This window comes from Salvelinus namaycush, chromosome 33 (assembly GCF_016432855.1).
Source record: "Salvelinus namaycush isolate Seneca chromosome 33, SaNama_1.0, whole genome shotgun sequence".
Classification (NCBI taxonomy): Eukaryota; Metazoa; Chordata; class Actinopteri; order Salmoniformes; family Salmonidae; genus Salvelinus; species Salvelinus namaycush.
In genome coordinates, this window is record NC_052339.1 from 35047084 (window position 1) to 35070047 (window position 22964).

The 22964-nt window shown below is 39.6% G+C and overlaps 1 protein-coding gene across 1 annotated transcript in view; it reads left to right on the forward strand.

Moving 5' to 3' along the window:
- The first annotated feature begins 14615 nt into the window (after positions 1 to 14615).
- The window catches only part of LOC120027924 (eyes absent homolog 1-like), a 63746-nt gene continuing 55397 nt past the window's right edge, over positions 14616 to 22964 (forward strand). Inside the window, exons 1-3 of the mRNA XM_038973017.1 lie at positions 14616 to 14724; positions 15932 to 15997; positions 18397 to 18474. Of these exons, the coding sequence (XP_038828945.1) occupies positions 14616 to 14724; positions 15932 to 15997; positions 18397 to 18474 (253 nt within the window). The remainder of the gene's footprint in view (positions 14725 to 15931; positions 15998 to 18396; positions 18475 to 22964) is intronic.

The window sequence follows — 22964 nt, forward strand, 5'->3', positions numbered from 1 at the left end:
TGAGTTGGAAGAGCAGACAGGAAGTTGTAGGCATGGGAAATTATTAAAACTGTAAATCGCTCTGGATAAGAGCATCTGCTAAATTACTAAACTGTCAAATGTAAATGTTTTACAAACAGATCTCATATTACTGTATTGATTAATTTATTTTAAAAAATTAAAAAATTAAATGTTAACATCACATGTTTCAATTACAATTCTTTATTAAAAATGTAGTTATTTGTTAGATTTGTCCGTGTAAAACCTCGCAATACTAATTATTTCTCTTGAGAGTGAGGCCGATATAGAAATCATTTAGCAAAAATAAATGATTATTTGTCTCTCTGAAATGAAACAGTCAAGTGATAGATTTTAAACAAATACGTGTCTTTCATTGAACAACCCCGTGCCATGATTTAGATAATGAATAAACACACCATGCTTTTTTTTTCTTTAACCAATAAAAGCAAATTTACCGATATTTCTGAAAATGTGTATATATAGCGTTTTGGAAAGAACCTCTTAGAATTCTTCCATTTCGAGGAAAGTAGTATCGTTCCGCTTTATGGGGAGGATAGAATAATATACTAGTTATTTACAGGTTGTGTTGTTTAGTTTTCAGAGATCTTGTCTTTTCAGCACAACGGTGATATAAATGGTTTAATAAAAATGTATTGATGTATTAATGTATGCAAAACACCATGCTCACAGAGTTCAGAATATTGGATCTCAGACTTTTCCAGGTAGTATGTTGTGTTTATGCTGAGAGAAAGTGTTCTAGCCTGTTATTGTCCTTCCTGTCATGTGTGAGCATTGTTAAATTAGTGTTGTTTTTGCCTCTGTCTAGGCCTATCTCTCTTTCTCTCTCTCTCTCTTTCTCTCTCTCTCTCTCTCTCTCTCTCTCTCTCTCTCTCTCTCTCTCTCTCTCTCTCTCTCTCTCTCTCTATCTCTCTCTCTCTCTCTCTCTCTCTCTATCTCTCTCTCTCTCTCTTTCTCTCGTTCTCTTTCTCTCTCTCTCTCTTTCTCTCTCTCTCTCGTTCTCTCTCTCTCTCGTTCTCTTTCTCCCTCCCTCTCCCTCTCTCTTTCTCTCCCGCTCCCTCTCTCTCTCTTTCTGTTCCTATCTCTCTCTTTCTCTCCCTCCCTCCCTCTCGACCCCTCTCTCCCTCTCCCTCTTTCTTTCTCTCTCCCTCTCTCTCTCTCTCTCTCTCTCTCTCTCTCTCTCTCTCTCTCTCTCCCTCCCTCCCTCTCTCTCTCTCGCCCTCTCTCTCTCTCTCTCTATCTCTCTCTCTCTCTCTCTCTCTCTCTCTCTCTCTCTCTCTCTCTCTCTCTCTCTCTGTCTGTCTGTGGTAGCAACGGCAGTGCGGTAGGGAGGGTGTGATAAAACGTCTACCTTAAATCTTCTTTGATGGGCCCTCAAAGGCGAACTGGCCTGGAAATCATTTGGAGGGTTGAAGAGCACATGGTATTAACAGCTTTAATGTAGCTACTCAGTAGATTGCTGCATGGAGCAGCATGTCAGCTTTAACAAAATGAAAGAGACAAATTACACATCAACAAACTCCCACATGTGTTCGGGAATTACACCTTTTAATTACAGATAAGTACAAATGACTAAATTGCTCTTGCTGTGTGCTTCCACACATGAATGTACTGTACACACGTTTCATTTGTATATTATTGCGGACCACTGTCGGACAATTATTAACAAATGGGTATGTTTTTTTGTTTCATTAAAATGCAAAAACTATATTTTATTCAGACTTAATTAACCTTTCCTGCGTAAGCTTCTGTACTATTCTTAGGTTAATGTTTAATTAGTAATTATAATATCTTATTTGGTGACAGTAATTACTTGTAAAACCATATTGAATTAAATGGTATCGACTAAGATGCAGAATTAAACCAAAGTAGTATTTACTCATAATATTTTTATGTTGATTAATATAAAATGTTTATATTTCAGCACAGCCCTTTCTGTTTGTTAGACATTCTGACTGGTCCGTGTATCCTATAGTCCAATTTATTTATTTTAAATGCTACGTTTTGCGTAGATAAATATATATATAAAGTAATCAGTGTTGACGCCGCGGCTCTCTTCGGCCACGCAGGATACGGAGAGACACGGAGAGACACGCAGGACACGGAGAGACACCGGCCAAGTGGAGCATTTAGCTCTCTAACCCCACTCCACATCTGTATTTAATTGTTGTCTGCATCTACATTCTCCAGTGGATTTATTTTTCCTGGGCCACCATGGAACCATGTGGACACAGCTGAGAAGTTTAACTAGGGATTAGTTGTTTTAAAGTTATTTTGATTAAAGCGTTGTTTTTCAAAAAACTTGTAACTCACAACACATGGGGTTTTGCATAGTCTGTAAAATTCAAAGGAATTTGCACTCTATAAAAATCTAATCTTGTAAATTTAAAAGAGCACAGTAGGATACACACTTTGCTCCCTAGATGATTTCATGAAAGTATCTTTAATTCCTGCTCTAGTGTCCTCTTCCCTTTATAAAAAAACATCAAACCAAGCCATAAATAATACCACTACTCTATATTGGGGCGGCAGGTAGCCTAGTGGTTAGAGGGGGGAGGCAGGTAGCCTAGTGGTTAGAGGGGGGAGGCAGGTAGCCTAGTGGTTAGAGCGCTGGGCCAGTAGCAGAAAGGTTGCTGGATCGAATCCCCGAGCTGACAAGGTAAAACATATTTTGTTATGCCCTTGAACAAGGCAGTTAACCCACTGTTACCCGGTAGGCCGTCATTGTAAATAAGAATTTGTTCTTAACTGACTTGCCTAGTTGAATAAAAGTTTAAAAAAAAAAAAAAAAAAAATTCGTCAGACCAAAAATCTAGCTAAGTTCAGGATGCACATGTGTCAGACAGTATAATACCTTTTCATCTATTAACAACACATTATAATTAATCCTATAATCCTTCTTAAATCCTCATACTAGAATAACACAGCACTGAAACAACCCAGGGAAAACCTTTAAGACACATTAAAAACCCAAACAGGCTAATTTATTCATTCCCTCAGTGTGTGTGTGCCGCGTCGGTCGAGGTGGATCAGTCAGACAGACAGCCTGCATACGGCGGTGATGATCAATGGTAAAAGCCTGACTAGCTGTGTTAGCCAGTGGAAATGCAGGAGTGGGAGTAAGTAAAGCCGAACGAGAAGCCCCTGCCTGGATGAAAACAGCTGTCAGTGAAGCTTGTCTAGGCCTCTCTTAGAATGCGTGACAAATGGAACCCTATTCCCTATATAGTGCACAACTTTAGACCCAGGCTGGCACCCTATTCCCTATATAGTGCACTACTTTTGTCCAGGGCCCGTATCTGTGTTCTGCGCCTGATCTGGTCTAAAGTAGTGTACTACATATGGAATAGGGTGCCAGCCCTGGTCTAAAGTAGTGCACTACATAGGGAATAGGGTGCTAGCCCTGGTCTAAAGTAGTGCACTACTTAATGAATAGGGTGCCAGCCCTGGTCTAAAGTAGTGCACTACATAGGGAATATGGTGCCAGCCCTGGTCTAAAGTAGTGCACTACATAGGGAATAGGGTGCCATTTGGGACGTAGCTCCTTATTGATGACACTTCTACAGCTTCATCAGGGTAGCTGGAGCTTTGTTCTGTTGTAGAACGGATCAGGTTGAGCCGAGATGCTGAATGCTGTTTCCACGCCTTTTTAAACAACATATTTAGACAGACTAATGGTTGAGACTAGTGGACTATAGAGGAGACTAATGGTTGAGACTAGTGGACTATAGAGGAGACTAATGGTTGAGACTAGTGGACTATAGAGGAGACTAATGGTTGAGACTAGTGGACTATAGAGGAGACTAATGGTTGAAACTAGTGGACTATAGAGCAGACTAATGTTTGAGACTAGTGGACTATAGAGGAGACTAATGGTTGAGACTAGTGGACTATAGAGGAGACTAATGGTTGAGACTAGTGGACTATAGAGGAGACTAATGGTTGAGACTAGTGGACTATAGAGGAGACTAATGGTTGAGACTAGTGGACTATAGAACAGACTAATGGTTGAGACTAGTGGACTATAGAACAGACTAATGGTTGAGACTAGTGGACTATAGAGGAGACTAATGGTTGAGACTAGTGGACTATAGAGGAGACTAATGGTTGAGACTAGTGGACTATAGAACAGACTAATGGTTGAGACTAGTGGACTATAGAGGAGACTAATGGTTGAGACTAGTGGACTATAGAACAGACTAATGGTTGAGACTAGTGGACTATAGAGGAGACTAATGGTTGAGACTAGTGGACTATAGAGGAGACTAATGGACTATAAACAGACTAATGGTTGAGACTAGTGGACTATAGAGGAGACTAATGGTTGAGACTAGTGGACTATAGAGGAGACTAATGGTTGAGACTAGTGGACTATAGCGGAGACTAATGGTTGAGACTAGTGGACTATAGAGGAGACTAATGGTTGAGACTAGTGGACTATAGAGGAGACTAATGGTTGAGACTAGTGGACTATAGAGGAGACTAATGGTTGAGACTAGTGGACTATAGAGGAGACTAATGGTTGAGACTAGTGGACTATAGAGGAGACGAATGGTTGAGACTAGTGGACTATAGAACAGACTAATGGTTGAGACTAGTGGACTATAGAGGAGACTAATGGTTGAGACTAGTGGACTATAGAACAGACTAATGGTTGAGACTAGTGGACTATAGTGGAGACTAATGGTTGAGACTAGTGGACTATAGAGGAGACTAATGGTTGAGACTAGTGGACTATAGAGGAGACTAATGGTTGAGACTAGTGGACTATAGAGGAGACTAATGGTTGAGACTAGTGGACTATAGAGGAGACTAATGGTTGAGACTAGTGGACTATAGAGGAGACTAATGGTTGAGACTAGTGGACTATAGAGGAGACTAATGGTTGAGACTAGTGGACTATAGAGGAGACTAATGGTTGAGACTAGTGGACTATAGAGGAGACTAATGGTTGAGACTAGTGGACTATAGAGGAGACTAATGGTTGAGACTAGTGGACTATAGAGGAGACTAATGGTTGAGACTAGTGGACTATAGAACAGACTAATGGTTGAGACTAGTGGACTATAGAGGAGACTAATGGTTGAGACTAGTGGACTATAGAGGAGACTAATGGTTGAAACTAGTGGACTATAGAGCAGACTAATGTTTGAGACTAGTGGACTATAGAGGAGACTAATGGTTGAGACTAGTGGACTATAGAGGAGACTAATGGTTGAGACTAGTGGACTATAGAGGAGACTAATGGTTGAGACTAGTGGACTATAGAGGAGACTAATGGTTGAGACTAGTGGACTATAGAGGAGACTAATGGTTGAGACTAGTGGACTATAGAGGAGACTAATGGTTGAGACTAGTGGACTATAGAACAGACTAATGGTTGAGACTAGTGGACTATAGAGGAGACTAATGGTTGAGACTAGTGGACTATAGAGGAGACTAATGGTTGAGACTAGTGGACTATAGAGCAGACTAATGGTTGAGACTAGTGGACTATAGAGGAGACTAATGGTTGAGACTAGTGGACTATAGAACAGACTAATGAATGGGTAAACATCAACGTTTGGGCACACAGGGCCTTCTTCAGGGAGATACCAGCATGGTTACGGCTTCACAGACCCTCACCTCACAGAACACACAGACCCTCACCTCACAGAACACACAGACCCTCACCTCACAGAACACACAGACCCTCACCTCACAGAACACACACACCCTCACCTCACAGAACACACAGACCCTCACCTCACAGAACACACAGACCCTCACCTCACAGAACACACAGACCCTCACCTCACAGAACACACACACCCTCACCTCACAGAACACACAGACCCTCACCTCACAGAACACACAGACCCTCACCTCACAGAACACACACACCCTCACAGAACACACAGACCCTCACCTCACAGAACACACAGACCCTCACCTCACAGAACACACAGCACAGCACCTCACCTCACAGAACACACAGACCCTCACCTCACAGAACACACAGCACCTCACCTCACAGAACACACAGACCCTCACAGAACACACAGACCCTGACCTCAACGCTGAACACAACCCAACCCAACCACCACACGACACGACACCACACCACACCACTCTCTCTTTCTTGTCTCTCTCATTCTCTCTCTCTCTCTCTCTCTCTCTCTCTCTCTCTCTCTATCTCTCTCTCTCTCTTTCTTGTCTCTCTCTCTCTCTCTTTCTATCTCTCTCTATCTCATTCTATCTCTATCTCTCTCTCTATCTCTCTTTCTCATTCTCTCTCTTTCTCTCATTCTCTCTCTCTCTCTCTCTCTTTCTCTCGTTCTCTCTCTCTCTCTTTCTCATTCTCTCTCTCTTTCTCTCGTTCTCTCTCTCTCTCATTTTAATGTGGTAAAATACGTTTTTCTTTGTTTCTGTTTACTTTCCTTTTCATCCTTTACCTCTTCGTTTTCACTGTAGCTATTCAGATGTTTTTCTGCCGTTAGAAAATAACCATTAGTCGTGGAGGGTTGTTGAGGGTCAGAGGGGTTGTCTATAGTAGATGATGTGTTGTCGTGCTTACAATGCCTAGATGGCTGAACTCAGAGCGAGAGAGAGAGACATAGAGAGAGAGACAGAGAGAGAGCAGCAGGGCTGGACAGAGTGACTGTCAGACTAAAGGACAGTAATATAGTTACTCTACCCGCGTCATAGGGAACATATGTGGCTCCGTATAATCTCCATGTACTTGTTTCCCGTCTCCCTCTCTCACTGTCAAGATGCACTGCACCGCTGATTTGGGGGCCTCTAAAGTGCCCCCATGTCATGTGTGTGTGCTCGAATGCATGTGTGGTTACTGTGTGTGTGATAACACAATAGAAAAATAAAGAGATTTATGTACTGTATAGTGTTGTACGATATAGTGTTGTACTCTATGGTGTTGTACTGTATAGTACTATATAGTGATGTACTGTATAGTGTTGTACTGTATAGTACTATATAGTGATGTACTGTATAGTGTTGTACTGTATAGTACTATATAGTGATGTACTGTATAGTGTTGTACTGTATAGTACTATATAGTGATGTACTGTATAGTGTTGTACTGTATAGAACTATATAGTGATGTACTGTATAGTATAGTACTGTATAGTACTATATAGTGATGTACTGTATAGTGTTGTACTGTATAGTACTATATAGTGTTGTACTGTATAGTGTTGTACTGTATAGTGTTGTACTTTATAGTGTTGTACTGTATAGTACTATATAGTGTTGTACTGTATAGTACTATATAGTGTTGTACTGTATAGTACTATATAGTGTTGTACTGTATAGTGTTGTACTGTATAGTGTTGTACTTTATAGTGTTGTACTGTATAGTACTATATAGTGTTGTACTGTATAGTACTATATAGTGTTGTACTGTATAGTACTATATAGTGTTGTACTGTATAGTTCTATATAGTGTTGTACTGTATAGTGTTGTACTGTATAGTGTTGTACTTTATAGTGTTGTACTGTATAGTACTATATAGTGTTGTACTGTATAGTAATATATAGTGTTGTACTATCAAGTGTTGTACTGTATAGTGTTGTACTGTATAGTGTTGTACTGTATAGTGTTGTACTGTATAGTACTATATACTGATGTACTGTATAATCATGTACTTTATAGTACTCTACTTTATATGTACTGTACTTTATAGTGGTGTACTGTATAGTGATGTACTTTATAGGGATGTACTGTATAATACTGTATTGTATAGTACTGTACTGTATAGTGATGTACTATATAGTAATGCTCTGTATAGTGATGTACTCTATAGTACTGTAATGTATAGTGATGTACTATATAGTCATGTATTGTATAGTGATGTACTCTATAGTACTGTACTCTATAGTGGTGTACTGTATATTGATATGCTATACTGTATAGTGAGACAATGTATAGTGAGTGATGTACTGTATAGTGATGCACTTTATAATGATGTACAGTATAGTGATGTACTGTATAGTACTCTACTGTATAGGGATGTACTGTACTGTATAGTGATGTACTATATAGTACTCTACTGTATAGTGATATACTGTACTGTATGGTGATGTACTGTATAGGGATGTACTGTACTGTATAGTGATATACTATACTGTATGGTGATGTACTGTATAGTGATGTACTGTACTGTATAGTGATGTACTTTATAGTACTGTACTTTATAGTGGTGTACTGTATAGTGATGCACTTTATAGTGCTGTACTGTACTGTATATTGATGTACTGTATAGTGATGTACTGTATAGTGGTGTACTGTACTGTATATTGATGTACTGTATAGTCATGTACTGTATAATACTGTACTGTATAGTACTGTACTGTATAGTACTGTACTGTATAGTGATGTACTGCACTGTATAGTACTGTACTGTATAGTGATGTACTTTATAGTGGTGTACTGTACTGTATAGTGATGTACTGTATAGTGGTGTATAGTGGTGTACCGTATATTGATATACTATACTATACACACTGGGGCGGCAGCGTAGCCTAGTGGTTTGCGCATTGGACTAGTAACCGAAAGGTTGCAAGTTCGAATCCCCGAGCTGACAAGGTACTAATCTGTTGTTCTGCCCCTGAACAAGGCAGTTAATCCACTGTTCCTAGGCAGTCATTGAAAATAAGAATTTGTTCTTAACTGACTTGCTTAGTTAAATAAAGGTATAAATAAAAAAATGTACTGTATAGTGATGTACTCTATAGTACTGTACTGTATAGTGATGTACTCTATAGTGATGTATTGATATAGTATAGTATTAGTGATGTACTTTGTAGTAATGTACTGTGATGTTTTGTATAGTTTTATAATGTACTGTATAGTACATACAGTAGTGAACAGTACTGTATAATGATGTACTGTATAGTGATGTACTATAGTGTATTGTGATATACTGTATAATACTGTACTTTATAATGGTGTACAGTGGTGCACTGTATAGTGATGTATTGTATAGTACATACAGTAGTGTACAGTACTGTATAGTGACATACTGTACTGTATACTGATAGTGATGTACTGTGCTGTACTGTATAGAGATTACTGTATAGTGATGTACTGTACTCTATTGTACTCTACTGTATAGTGATGCACTGTATAGTGATGAACAGTACTGTATAATGATGTACTGTATAGTGATGTACTGTATAATACTGTACTTTATAATGGTATATAGTGAAAGAAATGTACTGTACTGTATAGTGATGTACTGTGATGTATAGTGATGTACTGTACTGTGATGTACTGTATAGTATATTCCTATCCTAGGAATACCTAGGATAGGATAAAGTAATCCTTCTAACCTCCCCCCCCCCCCCCCCTTAAAAGATTTAGATGCACTATTGTAAAGTGGCTGTTCCACTGGATATCATAAGGTGAATGCACCAATTTGTAAGTCGCTCTGGATAAGAGCGTCTGCTAAATGACTTAAATGTAAATGTAAATGTGATGTACTGTATAGTGATGTACTGTACTGTATAGTGATGTACTGTATAGTGATGTACTGTGATGTACTGTACTGTGATGTACTGTACTGTATAGTGATGTACTGTACTGTGATGTACTGTATAGTGATGTACTGTACTGTACTGTACTGTATAGTGATGTACTGTGATGTATAGTGATGTACTATACTGTGATGTACTGTATAGTGATGTACTGTATAGTGATGTACTGTATATACAGTATGTTTGTGTGGCCGTGTGTCTTCGATTGCATCCCAAATGTTACCCTGTTGTCTGTTAACTGCACTTATTTTGACCATGACCCATTTGACAAGGCCCTGGCCAAACATGGTGCTGTATATAGGGAATAGGGTGCTATCGGAGACACTGCCCATGTCTCTTGAGGTCCCTGAGACCAGTGTTCCTGTGTTCCTGTGCCTCTGTAGTGTTCTGTGGCCCCGGGCCCTGCTCAAAAGTAGTGCACTATAAAGGGAATAGGGTGTCATTTATTACACACACATTGTGGACCCTGGGACTAAAACACATCCCTCTGCAACTGAATCCTGGACTTCCTGACGGGCCCTCAGGTGGTAAGGGTAGGCAATAACACTGATACTCTACACGGGGGCCCCTCAGGGGTGCGTGCTTTGTCTCCTCCTGTACTTCCTGTTCACGCACATCTCCGTGGCCAAGCACGACTCTAAAGCCATCATTAAATTTGCTGACGACACAACTGGGTGGTAGGCCTGATCACCGACAACGATGAGACAGCCTATAGGGAGGAGGTCAGAGACCTGGCAGTGTGGCAGTGCGTACGGCTATACCAGGCGGTGTCAGAAGAAGGCCCTAAAAATGGCAATCCTAGTCATAGACTGTTCTCTGCTACTGCACGGCAAGCGGTATCAGAGCGCTAAGGCTAGAGAGAAGGCAAGAGAGAAGGGAAGAAAGAGAGAGGGAAGACAGGGGGGAGAGAGAGCGGAGAGAGAAGAGAGAGGGGAGAAAGAGAGAGGGAGGGGGAGAGGGAGGGGAGAGAGGGAAGTGCAGAGAGGGAGGGGAGAGAGAGGGAGTGCAGAGAGGGAGGGGAGAGAGAGGGAGTGCAGAGAGGGAGGGGAGAGAGAGGGAGGGGGAGAGAGGGAGTGCAGAGAGGGAGGGGAGAGAGGGAAGACAGGGGGGAGAGAGAGCGGAGAGAGAAGAGAGAGGGGAGAAAGAGAGAGGGAGGGGAGAGAGAGAGGGAGGGGAGAGAGGGGAGGGGGAGAGAGGGAGGGGAGAGAGAGGGAGTGCAGAGAGGGAGGGGAGAGAGAGGGAGGGGGAGAGAGGGAGGGGAGAGAGGGGAGTGCAGATACATTTCAGATGGTGTCAATTGCAGATGAAAGATCTGCTGAAGATGCTATGGGCGTCATGCTTCACTGGCCTCTATTCAACAAGTCACATCTCCCTCGCCTCTATCCAGCAGCAGTTATCAGCAGCTACCTAACTTCCTACCTCCATGCTACTCCCTCCCCCCATCCACCTCACACCCCTATTACCTCCCTTCATCCAACCCCCCAGTCCCCCGCCCCCTCCCCTTCCTGCTTACCTTGGCTAAGCCCTCTTTGTATGTTGATTGGGGGCGGGCTAATCCAGTTTGCAGCTGTCGTAGACCAATGATGAATCACCTTTCCGTCATTTGGCTGCAGTCCCCTCACTCGGGGAGGAGGGAGGGAGGGAAGACCTGAATGAAGGAGGAGAGGCAACAACAGCAGTGTTAGAAGAAGAGAGAGCGAGAGAAGAGAGAGAGAGAGAAACTCTATAGAGAGAGAATGTCCTCTGTTCTTTTCCCAGTGCAGTTAGCCCTCTCTTCCCACTCTGAGACAGAATAACAATCATGTTTTCTCAGACCACTTCTATTGTGTCATGGATGGGTCTGGACAGTGACACACAGCTGAAATAACAAGGAGGGACATTGTTTCTGTTCAGGCAGGTGGAAAGAGAAAAAAAAAACAGAGAGAGAGGCAGCCTGGTTCAGATGATTCCGGTCCGCTACGTCTTTCCAGGTAAGAGCAGAGTTGGACCAACGCCAGGCAGGTAGCATCAGAAGGGATGCAGAGAGGGGAGGAGAGAGGGGGAGAGAGAGAGAGAGGGAGGGAGGGAGAGAGAGAGAGAGTTGTGCAAATCTAATAGTAATTGTCTCCTGGTATATCTGTAACGTCGCTGTACAGGTTTCTCTGCTGTTCATAATTGTATTTTAGTTTTTTGGTGGGGGTGATAATTTAGCAGTAAAATCATATTTCTCTGGGGAAATAGGATACAGCTACCAGCATGTCAGTTTGTGAGATCCCCAACAATATTCACAACAATTCAACATTATTTACTTCATTTGAGTTTGAAAAGAAAATGTCATGCTGAACTGAGTGAGTAGAAAACGCAATGTATATATCTGTGTATATATCTGTGTATATATCTGTGTATATATCTGTGTATTTCTGTTTTAAATTAATAGTCTATTGACTATATCTTTCCATCCCAACATTATTTAAATAGCAGACATTTCATTTGATTGGATTGTTGATATATCAGACATATCATTTCATTTGATTGGATTGTTGATATATCAGACATATCATTTCATTTGATTGGATTGTTGATATATCAGACATATAATTTCATTTGATTGGATTGTTGATATATCAGACATATCATTTCATTTGATTGGATTGTGGAAATAGCAAATATTTAATTTTAGCAGATTGTTGAAATAGCAGACATATCATTTCATCCTATCAGATTGCGTTTGCATTAAACAAAACATGATTTTTTTTGTGTGGGTGCAAACGACACAAACAGCTTAGTTTAGTTGATTGATAAAAGAGATATACAGTCTGTAAATGTAACTGAAAAAAAAGCAGTTTAATGTACCAAACATTTCTCCCTAATTTAACAAACAGTATGTTGCATTGGGCTCAGTGACAAAAAGACAAGATTTGTGTCATGGTTCATCTCTCCTCGGCCTGTTTTAACTAACCTCCATATGGCTGAGCAACTTTTCACAGCAACATCGAGGGGATAGAATAATGTTTTCAATGGCGTGGTCTTCAGTATAAACACAGAAACAATTAAGATGGTTGCCAGAGCAAACTGATGCGTCGTGAAACTAGGCATTCTCATCTCTCTTCACTGAGCCACAGACAGAGCACGCAGAATCACTCAGAGAACAAACTCTTCTAATCATTTGGAGAAGTAACTAATCACTTGGAGAAGTAGGTAATCACTTGGAGAAGTAGCTAATCACTTGGAGAAGTAGCTAGTCACTTGGAGAAGTAGCTAATCACTTGGAGAAGTAGCTAATCACTTGGAGAAGTAGCTAATCACTTGGAGAAGTAGCTAGTCACTTGGAGAAGTAGCTAGTCACTTGGAGAAGTAGCTAATCACTTGGAGAAGTAGCTAATCACTTGGAGAAGTAGCTAATCACTTGGAGAAGTAGCTAATCACTTGGAGAAGTAGCTAATCACTTAGAGAAGTAGCTAGCTACTCTTAGAATCATTTAGAGAACAGCTCTTCTAAACTTCTAGCAACTAACTACTTTAACCATAGCCTCCCATCACAGAGTGTGTTCACACTGTATAATAAGGATGTCTATATAATTACTATACTGTAGACTAGCATGAGTACGTACATTAATCAACATGGAGTGAATGCTGTATATTGTAGAAGCTGCTTTTTCATCTAGTCTAAAATTGGCAATACGCTCATGTGTGCTTTAATGTCTCTATTACTGAGCTCATCTATTTAAATTATTTAAATTATAATCTATATTGATGTTATACTATCATATATTGCTGATATATAATTAAATAGGGTCAATATAATATGTTATAATTGAGTGTATAGCAGTAGGCCTAGTTTGAATTGTATTATGAAAGAAATAAGCAGAGATAACATTAATAAGCAGAGATAACATTAATAAGCAGAGATAACATTAATAAACAGAGATAACATTCATAAGCAGAGATAACATTAATAAGCAGAGATAACATTAATAAGCGGAGATACCATTAATAAGCGGATATACTATTAATAAGCAGAGATACTATTAATACACAGATATACTATCAAAAAGCAGAGATAATATTAATAAGCAAAGATAACATTAATAAGCGAATAACATTAATAAGCAGAGATAACATTAGTAAGCAGAGATACCATTAATAAGTAGCGATAATATTAATAAGCAGATATAACATTAATAAGCAGAGATACTATTAAAAAGCAGAAATAACATTAATAAGCAGAAATAACATTAATAAGCAGAGATAACATTAATAAGCAGAGATAACATTAATAAGCAGAGATAATATTAATAAGCAGAGATAACATTAATACGCAGAGATAACATTAATAAGTGGAGATAACATTAATAAGCAGAGATAACATTAATAAGCAGAGATAACATTAATAAGCGGAGATAGCATTAATAAGCGGATATACCATTAGTAAGCAGAGATAACATTAATACGCAGAGATAACATTAATAAGCAGAGATAACATTAATAAGCGGATATACCATTAGTAAGCAGATATAACATTAATAAGCGGAGATAACATTAACAAGCAGATACATAAAAAAGCAGAGATAACATTAGTAAGCAGAGATAACATTAATAAACAGAGATAACATTAATACGCAGAGATAACATTAGTAAGCGGAGATGACATTATGTTTGTCTTTCCAGAACTTAGTTCAATCTATTGATAGTATTTATAGCTTTAAGATACAAAAACAAATCTCAAACTCCAGTTGAGGTTTTTTTATTTGTTTACTTTAAATGAATAAACATTTCGAATCAACAGTTTTACCCATGTTGTTATCAGTAGGTTTAAGAGAAAAACATGCTTAAAACTGATACATCTATAGGCTAGCTCTTTACCATGCATTTGTCTTCCCTTGATGGTTCTGGCAAGATGTGAGTAAATAAGTGTGTGTGTGTGTGTGTGTGTGTGTGTGTGTGTGTGTGTGCGTGCGTGCGTGCGTGCGTGCGTGCGTGCGTGCGTGCGTGCGTGCGTGTGTGCGTGTCTACTTCCGTCTGTGTGTGTGTGCGGTCTGTCTTCTGTATGTGTGTGTGTGTGTGTGTCTCTCGTCCGTCAGGTCTATGGACATGCAGGATCTAGCCAGTCCTCACAGCCGTGAATCCCCTAATGGTCCCAGACTCGACAACTCCCATATCAATACCAATTCCATGACCCCCAATGGCACTGAAGGTATGTGCTGAGGGATTTTCTTCTTTAATGCTTCCCTCACTTTCGCTGTGTGGACTCTAAATTCACTATACGACATGGGAGAGAGATAGGCTGAGCCCTGTAGACAATCAGGTAAAAAACCGATGTAAAACTTTCAAACGTTAAACTTGACACAATGGTTGTGGTACAAAATGATATTTGTGTGATACAACGGAGAGTTAGCCTGCACGGAAAATGTAATGCTTATTATGTCCCATGTTGTGATTATTTTTTGTGCAGAAAATAAACTCCGTTGTATCACAACCATTGTACCAATTGCGTTGTAGCTTCATCAGTTGTACAATTTAAGTTTGTACGGGTCTCAAAGCAGAGCAGAGATAGAGGGGACTTTTTATTTAACCTCACCTCCTCCTGTGTAGCGTTTTATGCCTCTGCTAAGTTGTGAAATGCCTGAATGGCAATAAAACGTCTCCAGGTGCTACCCCGTTGAAATCGGGATCTGTTTTCCATTTTCAAAAGGTGAAGTCAACAATGAAAGTGTGGGTACTACTGCTTTCCTCCAGTCTACTTCTCTGTAGTCCTGAATAACATGGAAACCTACTAGTGACCTGATGGCTTATAGACTTACTGCATTGGGGTTTTAATACACAATTTAAACCCCCCCCCCTGTATTTGATCTAGATATGAAAACGATATGAAAACGATCTGCTTTGTAAATCTGATGCTATTGTCTCTGTGTTTACAGAGGAACTATTAGCAGTATATTTAAGCACCCGTGTAATTATTCAAAAGCTCACGGTATGAAAATGGGTTGTAGTTTTGCATGTGGTTTGTACATTTCTATATGTCCCTATTGACTCAGGTGAGTAGGCTTTGTTGTGTCGTCTCAAACCAACACTCTCTCTAGTTGAACCTACGTCGCTAGCAGGGCCCTATTACAAACCCGCACATGCGCTTCAAAGTCTACCTTAAAAAATGTCATCTTGATAAGAAAAATCACTATTTCTTGTGGTTTTAGGGAGTGTCTGGGCGTCCCAAATTGCACCCTATACCCTATGTCGTGCACTATATATATATGTAGTGCACTACTTTTGACCGATTGTTTGACAAAAGCAGTGCTCTCCATAGGGAGTAGGGTGTAATTTGTCCTCTGCGGGACAAAAGAGCCTGTCGTTAGAGCGTGGTGAAGTCAGATTGTCATGTATCCTATTCTCTGTTTCCCATATAGGTGATAACATCACAATGCTCACCACAGCTGACTGGTTGTTAAGCTCTAGCTCACAGTCGGCTGCAGGTCGGTGCACTTCTGGTGGGGACAACAATGAAAGGACAATACTTGGTGTTTCAACTTAGAAAAGACAAGAAAGAGAGGAGAAAAAAAAACACCTTGTGCTTTTTACTCTTTTTTTTTTTTACTACTTTAAATGAAAATATCCAATTAATTAATTGTTCTCAATAGATAACACATCTATTTTTTTAAATTCTAATAGTTTCTTCAACTATTGTGCCTTTCATGGCGTTATGTAGTTGTTGCACTAGTGTTTTGTTGATGTGTGTGAAGCATGGTTTGAGACTGGCTGGTTGTGGATCCTGTGGACACCGTGCATTGTTTGATTTGAGTCCTTTCGGACGTTGTTCCATGCTGTGTTTCATGAGTACGGTGGATCATTGTGTGCTTCTCTGTGAACACCTGAGTGGGACCTCTAGTCTGTGCATGCAGTGTTACACCACGATGTCCCCCCATTATGTTAGCTAGTATACCTACACACACACACTCACACACACTCACACACACACTCACACACATCCTATGTATCTGTATTGTATTATCTCTACCTAAATGTGTTATTCCAAAAACACTCTCCCTCCCGCTCTCCCTCCCGCTCTCCCTCCCGCTCTCCCTCCTACTCTCCCTCCTACTCTCCCTCCCGCTCTCCCTCCCACTCTCTCCCACTCTCCCTCCTACTCTCCCTCCCGCTCTCCCTCCTACTCTCCCTCATACTCTTCCTCCCACTCTCCCTCCTACTCTCCCTCCCACTCTCTCCCACTCTCCCTCCTACTCTCCCTCCCGCTCTCCCTCCTACTCTCCCTCTCCCTCCTATTCTCCCTTCTACTCTCCCTCCCACTCTTCCTCCCACTCTCCCTCATACTCTCCCTCCCACTCTGCCTCCTACTCTCCCTCCTGCTCGGACTCCTACTCTCCCTCCTACTCTCCCTCTCCCTCCCACTCTCCCTCCTACTTTCCCTTCTACTTTCCCTCCCACTCTCCTGCCTTCTCTCCCTCTCCCTCATACTCTCCCTCCTGCTCTGACTCCCGCTCTCCCTCCCTCTCTCCCTCCAACTCTCCCTCCCCCTCTCTCGTCAACAATTCCTCAGCAGAATGATCAAAGTAAAACATGACAGGGAAAAGCTTCTTTAAAACCATGAGAGATAGAGACACATAGAGCATGACTCCCTTTACCCACATGATGTGAATTTGTTTTGCCCCCTTCCCATCCCAAAGCTTGCTTGCTGCCTGATGTGAAATGGATTGATTTCAAAGATTCCCTAGCTGTCAGATAACTGTAAAATCCTCTCCACTGAGCTATCAGTGTTATATCTCTGAGAGGCTCAGCGGGGCATGGGGTCACGCTCCATTTGCTACAGTTCTTAAAACAGATTTTATACACACTATATTGTCTTGACATTTCAATCGTATTTGCACGTCCATGCAGACTGACTCCCTCTCCATGCAGGGGCCATTTTACACCAGTATCCTCCTACTATTGACTGTGTTTACCTATCTTTCCCCTGACGCTACATTATAACCTGGGGTAAGCCATACAGTAATTAGTGAACATTAATTATTATGTTAATTGCATATCATGTTAATTATATATTAATTGATTGATTACTTTGATTGATTGATGGGTTCAAAATGTATTGACGGGCTGTCGTCTGCCTGTTACTATTCAATTCACTGTTGTAACAGTGTATGCTCAAACTGTGGATGGGAACAAATGAATAGTCAGTACTGTACATAGAAAAGCTGTTAAATGATGGTTTGGTTTTATTCATAGTTAAGTCAACAGGTTGAAATGAGGAAGGTCTCTTTTTGTTGGTTTAATTGATTAACAATTAGGCAAATGTTTTATTTTCCTCAAAAGTTCTTAAAAGTATTGAGAGATAATTTATCTTAATCTACGCCTAGGAGCATGTTAATCCCATATAATTACATGTAAATGATCCCTAAAATTAATCCAACAAACGTTATTATTATAAATGACATTTTGAAAAAACGATTCGGCTCTAGTCTAAAGGAACAGAATGTAAAAGTTGTGACGAATATTAGTCAAGTATTTCCCCTCTTGCATTCCACTCCAGTATTGTTTACAACACATTCCACTGAGTGTGAGTTCCACTGTAGTTCCACTGTAGTTCCACTGTAGTTCCACCGTAGTTCCACTGTAGTTCTGGTGTAGTTCTGGGTGTATGGTCAAAGACATCCCAGACAACTAAACCCACCAGCTATAGTGGCAGTTGTGGTGTGCGTGTGTGTGTCGATGGTGTGTGTGTGTGTCGATGGTGTGTGTGTGTGTGTCGATGGTGTGTGTGTGCGTGTGTGTGTGTGTGTGTCGATGGTGTGTGTGTGCTCATGGTTTGTGTGTGTGTGTGTGTGTGTGCTGATGGTGTGTGTGTTGTCTTTGTCCCCAGTTAAAACAGAACCAATGAGCAGCAGTGACATCACCACCCCAGTAGCCGACGCCTCCCTAGACAGCTTCTCAGGATCAGGTGAGACGGGAGGGGGACCCGTGTGTGTGTGTGTGTGTGTGTGTGTGTGTGTGTGTGTGTGTGTGTGTGTGTGTGTGTGTGTGTGTGTGTGTGTGTGTGTGTGTGTGTGTGTGTGTGTGTGTGTGTGTGTGTGTGTGTGTTTGCGTGCCGCATAAAATAAAATATTTTGCGTGAATAGCAGAGCAGTAGAATGATCTGGTTTCCTGTTTCCTCAGCCTGACCTGTATCAAACTCATGTTGTATGTAAGCAATATATGGTCATCTTTTCCACCTCCGCCAAACATCACCTCACTAACGCTCCCGCTCACACTGCTGCACAAGGAACCATCACACCTCAGTACCAGTATAATTAAACATCACCTCAGTACCAGTATAATTAAACATCACCTCACTACCAGTATAATTAAACATCACCTCACTACCAGTATAATTAAACATCACCTCACTACCAGTATAGTTAAACATCACCTCAGTACCCAGTATAATTAAACATCACCTCACTACCAGTATAATTAAACATCACCTCAGTACCAGTATAGTTAAACATCACCTCAGTACCCAGTATAATTAAACATCACCTCACTACCAGTATAATTAAACATCACCTCACTACCAGTATAGTTAAACATCACCTCACTACCAGTATAATTAAACATCACCTCACTACCAGTATAATTAAACATCACCTCAGTACCCAGTATAATTAAACATCACCTCACTACCAGTATAATTAAACATCACCTCACTACCAGTATAGTTAAACATCACCTCACTACCAGTATAATTAAACATCACCTCACTACCAGTATAATTAAACATCACCTCAGTACCCAGTATAATTAAACATCACCTCACTACCAGTATAATTAAACATCACCTCAGTACCCAGTATAATTAAACATCACCTCAGTACCCAGTATAGTTAAACATCACCTCAGTACCCAGTATAGTTAAACATCACCTCACTACCCAGTATAGTTAAACATCACCTCACTACCAGTATAATTAAACATCACCTCAGTACCCAGTATAATTAAACATCACCTCAGTACCCAGTATAATTAAACATCACCTCAGTACCCAGTATAATTAAACATCACCTCACTACCAGTATAATTAAACATCACCTCACTACCCAGTATAATTAAACATCACCTCAGTACCAGTATAGTTAAACATCACCTCACTACCCAGTATAATTAAACATCACCTCACTACCCAGTATAATTAAACATCACCTCAGTACCAGTATAGTTAAACATCACCTCACTACCAGTATAATTAAACATCACCTCAGTACCCATTATAATTAAACATCACCTCAGTACCCAGTATAATTAAACATCACCTCACTACCCAGTATAATTAAACATCACCTCAGTACCCAGTATAGTTAAACATCACCTCACTACCAGTATAATTAAACATCACCTCACTACCAGTATAATTAAACATCACCTCACTACCCAGTATAATTAAACATCACCTCAGTACCAGTATAGTTAAACATCACCTCACTACCCAGTATAATTAAACATCACCTCAGTACCCATTATAATTAAACATCACCTCACTACCCAGTATAGTTAAACATCACCTCACTACCAGTATAATTAAACATCACCTCACTACCAGTATAATTAAACATCACCTCAGTAACCATGCTGCTAATTCTGCCTTTTTTCTAGAACTGTTTAACTCAGTACCCGATACGTTAACGCTCCCCTCCCATAAATCACTTCTGTCTTTGACAATATTAATGACATTTAGTTACTTTACACCCCTGGAGCCTCAGGGGAGGGGAACCTAGCCGGAGGGGGGAGGTGTGTGTGTGTGTGTGTGTGTGTGTGTGTGTGTGTGTGTGTGTGTGTGTGTGTGTGTGTGTGTGTGTGTGTGTGTGTGTGTGTGTGTGTGTGTGTGTGTGTGAGAGCTGCTATTAGAAGGTTTAGTCAACCGGTAGCAGGTGCTGATGATGATGTGAGAAAAGTGTTCAATAATAATAGCAATGTTTCCCTGGGGCCATACACATGCAGTTACAGTTACAGTTACATTCAGTTACAGTTACATTCAGTTACAGTTACATGCAGTTACAGTTACATACAGTTACATACAGTTACAGTTATATACAGTTACAGTTATATACAGTTACAGTTACATACAGTTACAGTTACATACAGTTACAGTTACATACAGTTACAGTTACATACAGTTACATACAGTTACAGTTATATACAGTTACAGTTATATACAGTTACATACAGTTACAGTTATATACAGTTACAGTTATATACAGTTACAGTTACATACAGTTACAGTTACATACAGTTACATACAGTTACAGTTATATACAGTTACAGTTATATACAGTTACAGTTACATACAGTTATATACAGTTACATACAGTTACAGTTACATACAGTTACAGTTACATACAGTTACAGTTATATACAGTTACAGTTATATACAGTTACAGTTACATACAGTTATATACAGTTACATACAGTTACAGTTACATACAGTTACAGTTACATACAGTTATATACAGTTACATGCAGTTATATACAGTTACATACAGTTACATGCAGTTACAGTTACATACAGTTACATACAGTTACATTCAGTTACATACAGTTACATACAGTTACAGTTACATACAGTTACAGTTACATACAGTTACATACAGTTACAGTTACATGCAGTTACAGTTACATACAGTTACATACAGTTACAGTTACATACAGTTACAGTTACATACAGTTACATACAATTACAGTTACATACAGTTACAGTTACATACAGTTACATACAGTTACAGTTACATACAGTTACATACAGTTACATACAGTTACAGTTACATACAGTTACAGTTACATACAGTTACATACAGTTACATGCAGTTACAGTTACATACAGTTACATACAGTTACAGTTACATACAGTTACATACAGTTACAGTTACATACAGTTACATACAGTTACAGTTACATACAGTTACATGCAGTTACAGTTACATACAGTTACAGTTACATACAGTTACATACAGTTACAGTTACATACAGTTACATACAGTTACAGTTACATACAGTTACATACAGTTACAGTTACATACAGTTACAGTTACATACAGTTACATACAGTTACAGTTACATACAGTTACAGTTACATACAGTTACATACAGTTACAGTTACATACAGTTACATACAGTTACAGTTACATACAGTTACAGTTACATGCAGTTACAGTTACATACAGTTACATACAGTTACAGTTACATACAGTTACATGCAGTTACAGTTACATACAGTTACATACAGTTACAGTTACATACAGTTACATGCAGTTACAGTTACATACAGTTACATACAGTTACAGTTACATACAGTTACATGCAGTTACAGTTACATACAGTTACATACAGTTACAGTTACATACAGTTACATACAGTTACAGTTACATACAGTTACAGTTACATACAGTTACATACAGTTACATACAGTTACATGCAGTTACAGTTACATACAGTTACATACAGTTACAGTTACATACAGTTACATACAGTTACAGTTACATACAGTTACATACAGTTACATACAGTTACATACAGTTACAGTTACATACAGTTACATGCAGTTACAGTTACATACAGTTACATACAGTTACAGTTACATACAGTTACATGCAGTAACATGCAGTTACAGTTACATACAGTTACATGCAGTTACAGTTACATACAGTTACATACAGTTACAGTTACATACAGTTACATACAGTTACATGCAGTTACATACAGTTACATACAGTTACAGTTACATTCAGTTACATACAGTTACATACAGTTACAGTTACATTCAGTTACATACAGTTACATACAGTTACATGCAGTTACATACCGTTACATACAGTTACATACAGTTACATGCAGTTACAGTTACATACAGTTACATGCAGTTACAGTTACATACAGTTACATACAGTTACATACAGTTACAGTTACATACAGTTACATGCAGTTACAGTTATATACAGTTACATACAGTTACATACAGTTACATACAGTTACATGCAGTTACAGTTATATACAGTTGCATACAGTTACATGCAGTTATATACAGTTACATACAGTTACATGCAGTTACAGTTACATACAGTTACATACGGTTACATTCAGTTACATACAGTTACATGCAGTTACAGTTACATACAGTTACAGTTACATACAGTTACATACAGTTACAGTTACATACAGTAACATACAGTTACATACAGTTACAGTTACATACAGTTACATACATTTACAGTTACATACAGTTACAGTTACATTCAGTTACATACAGTTACATACAGTTACATACAGTTACAGTTACATACAGTTACAGTTACATTCAGTTACATACAGTTACATACAGTTACAGTTACATTCAGTTACATACAGTTACATTCAGGTACAGTTACATAGTTACAGTTACATACAGTTACATACAGTTACATA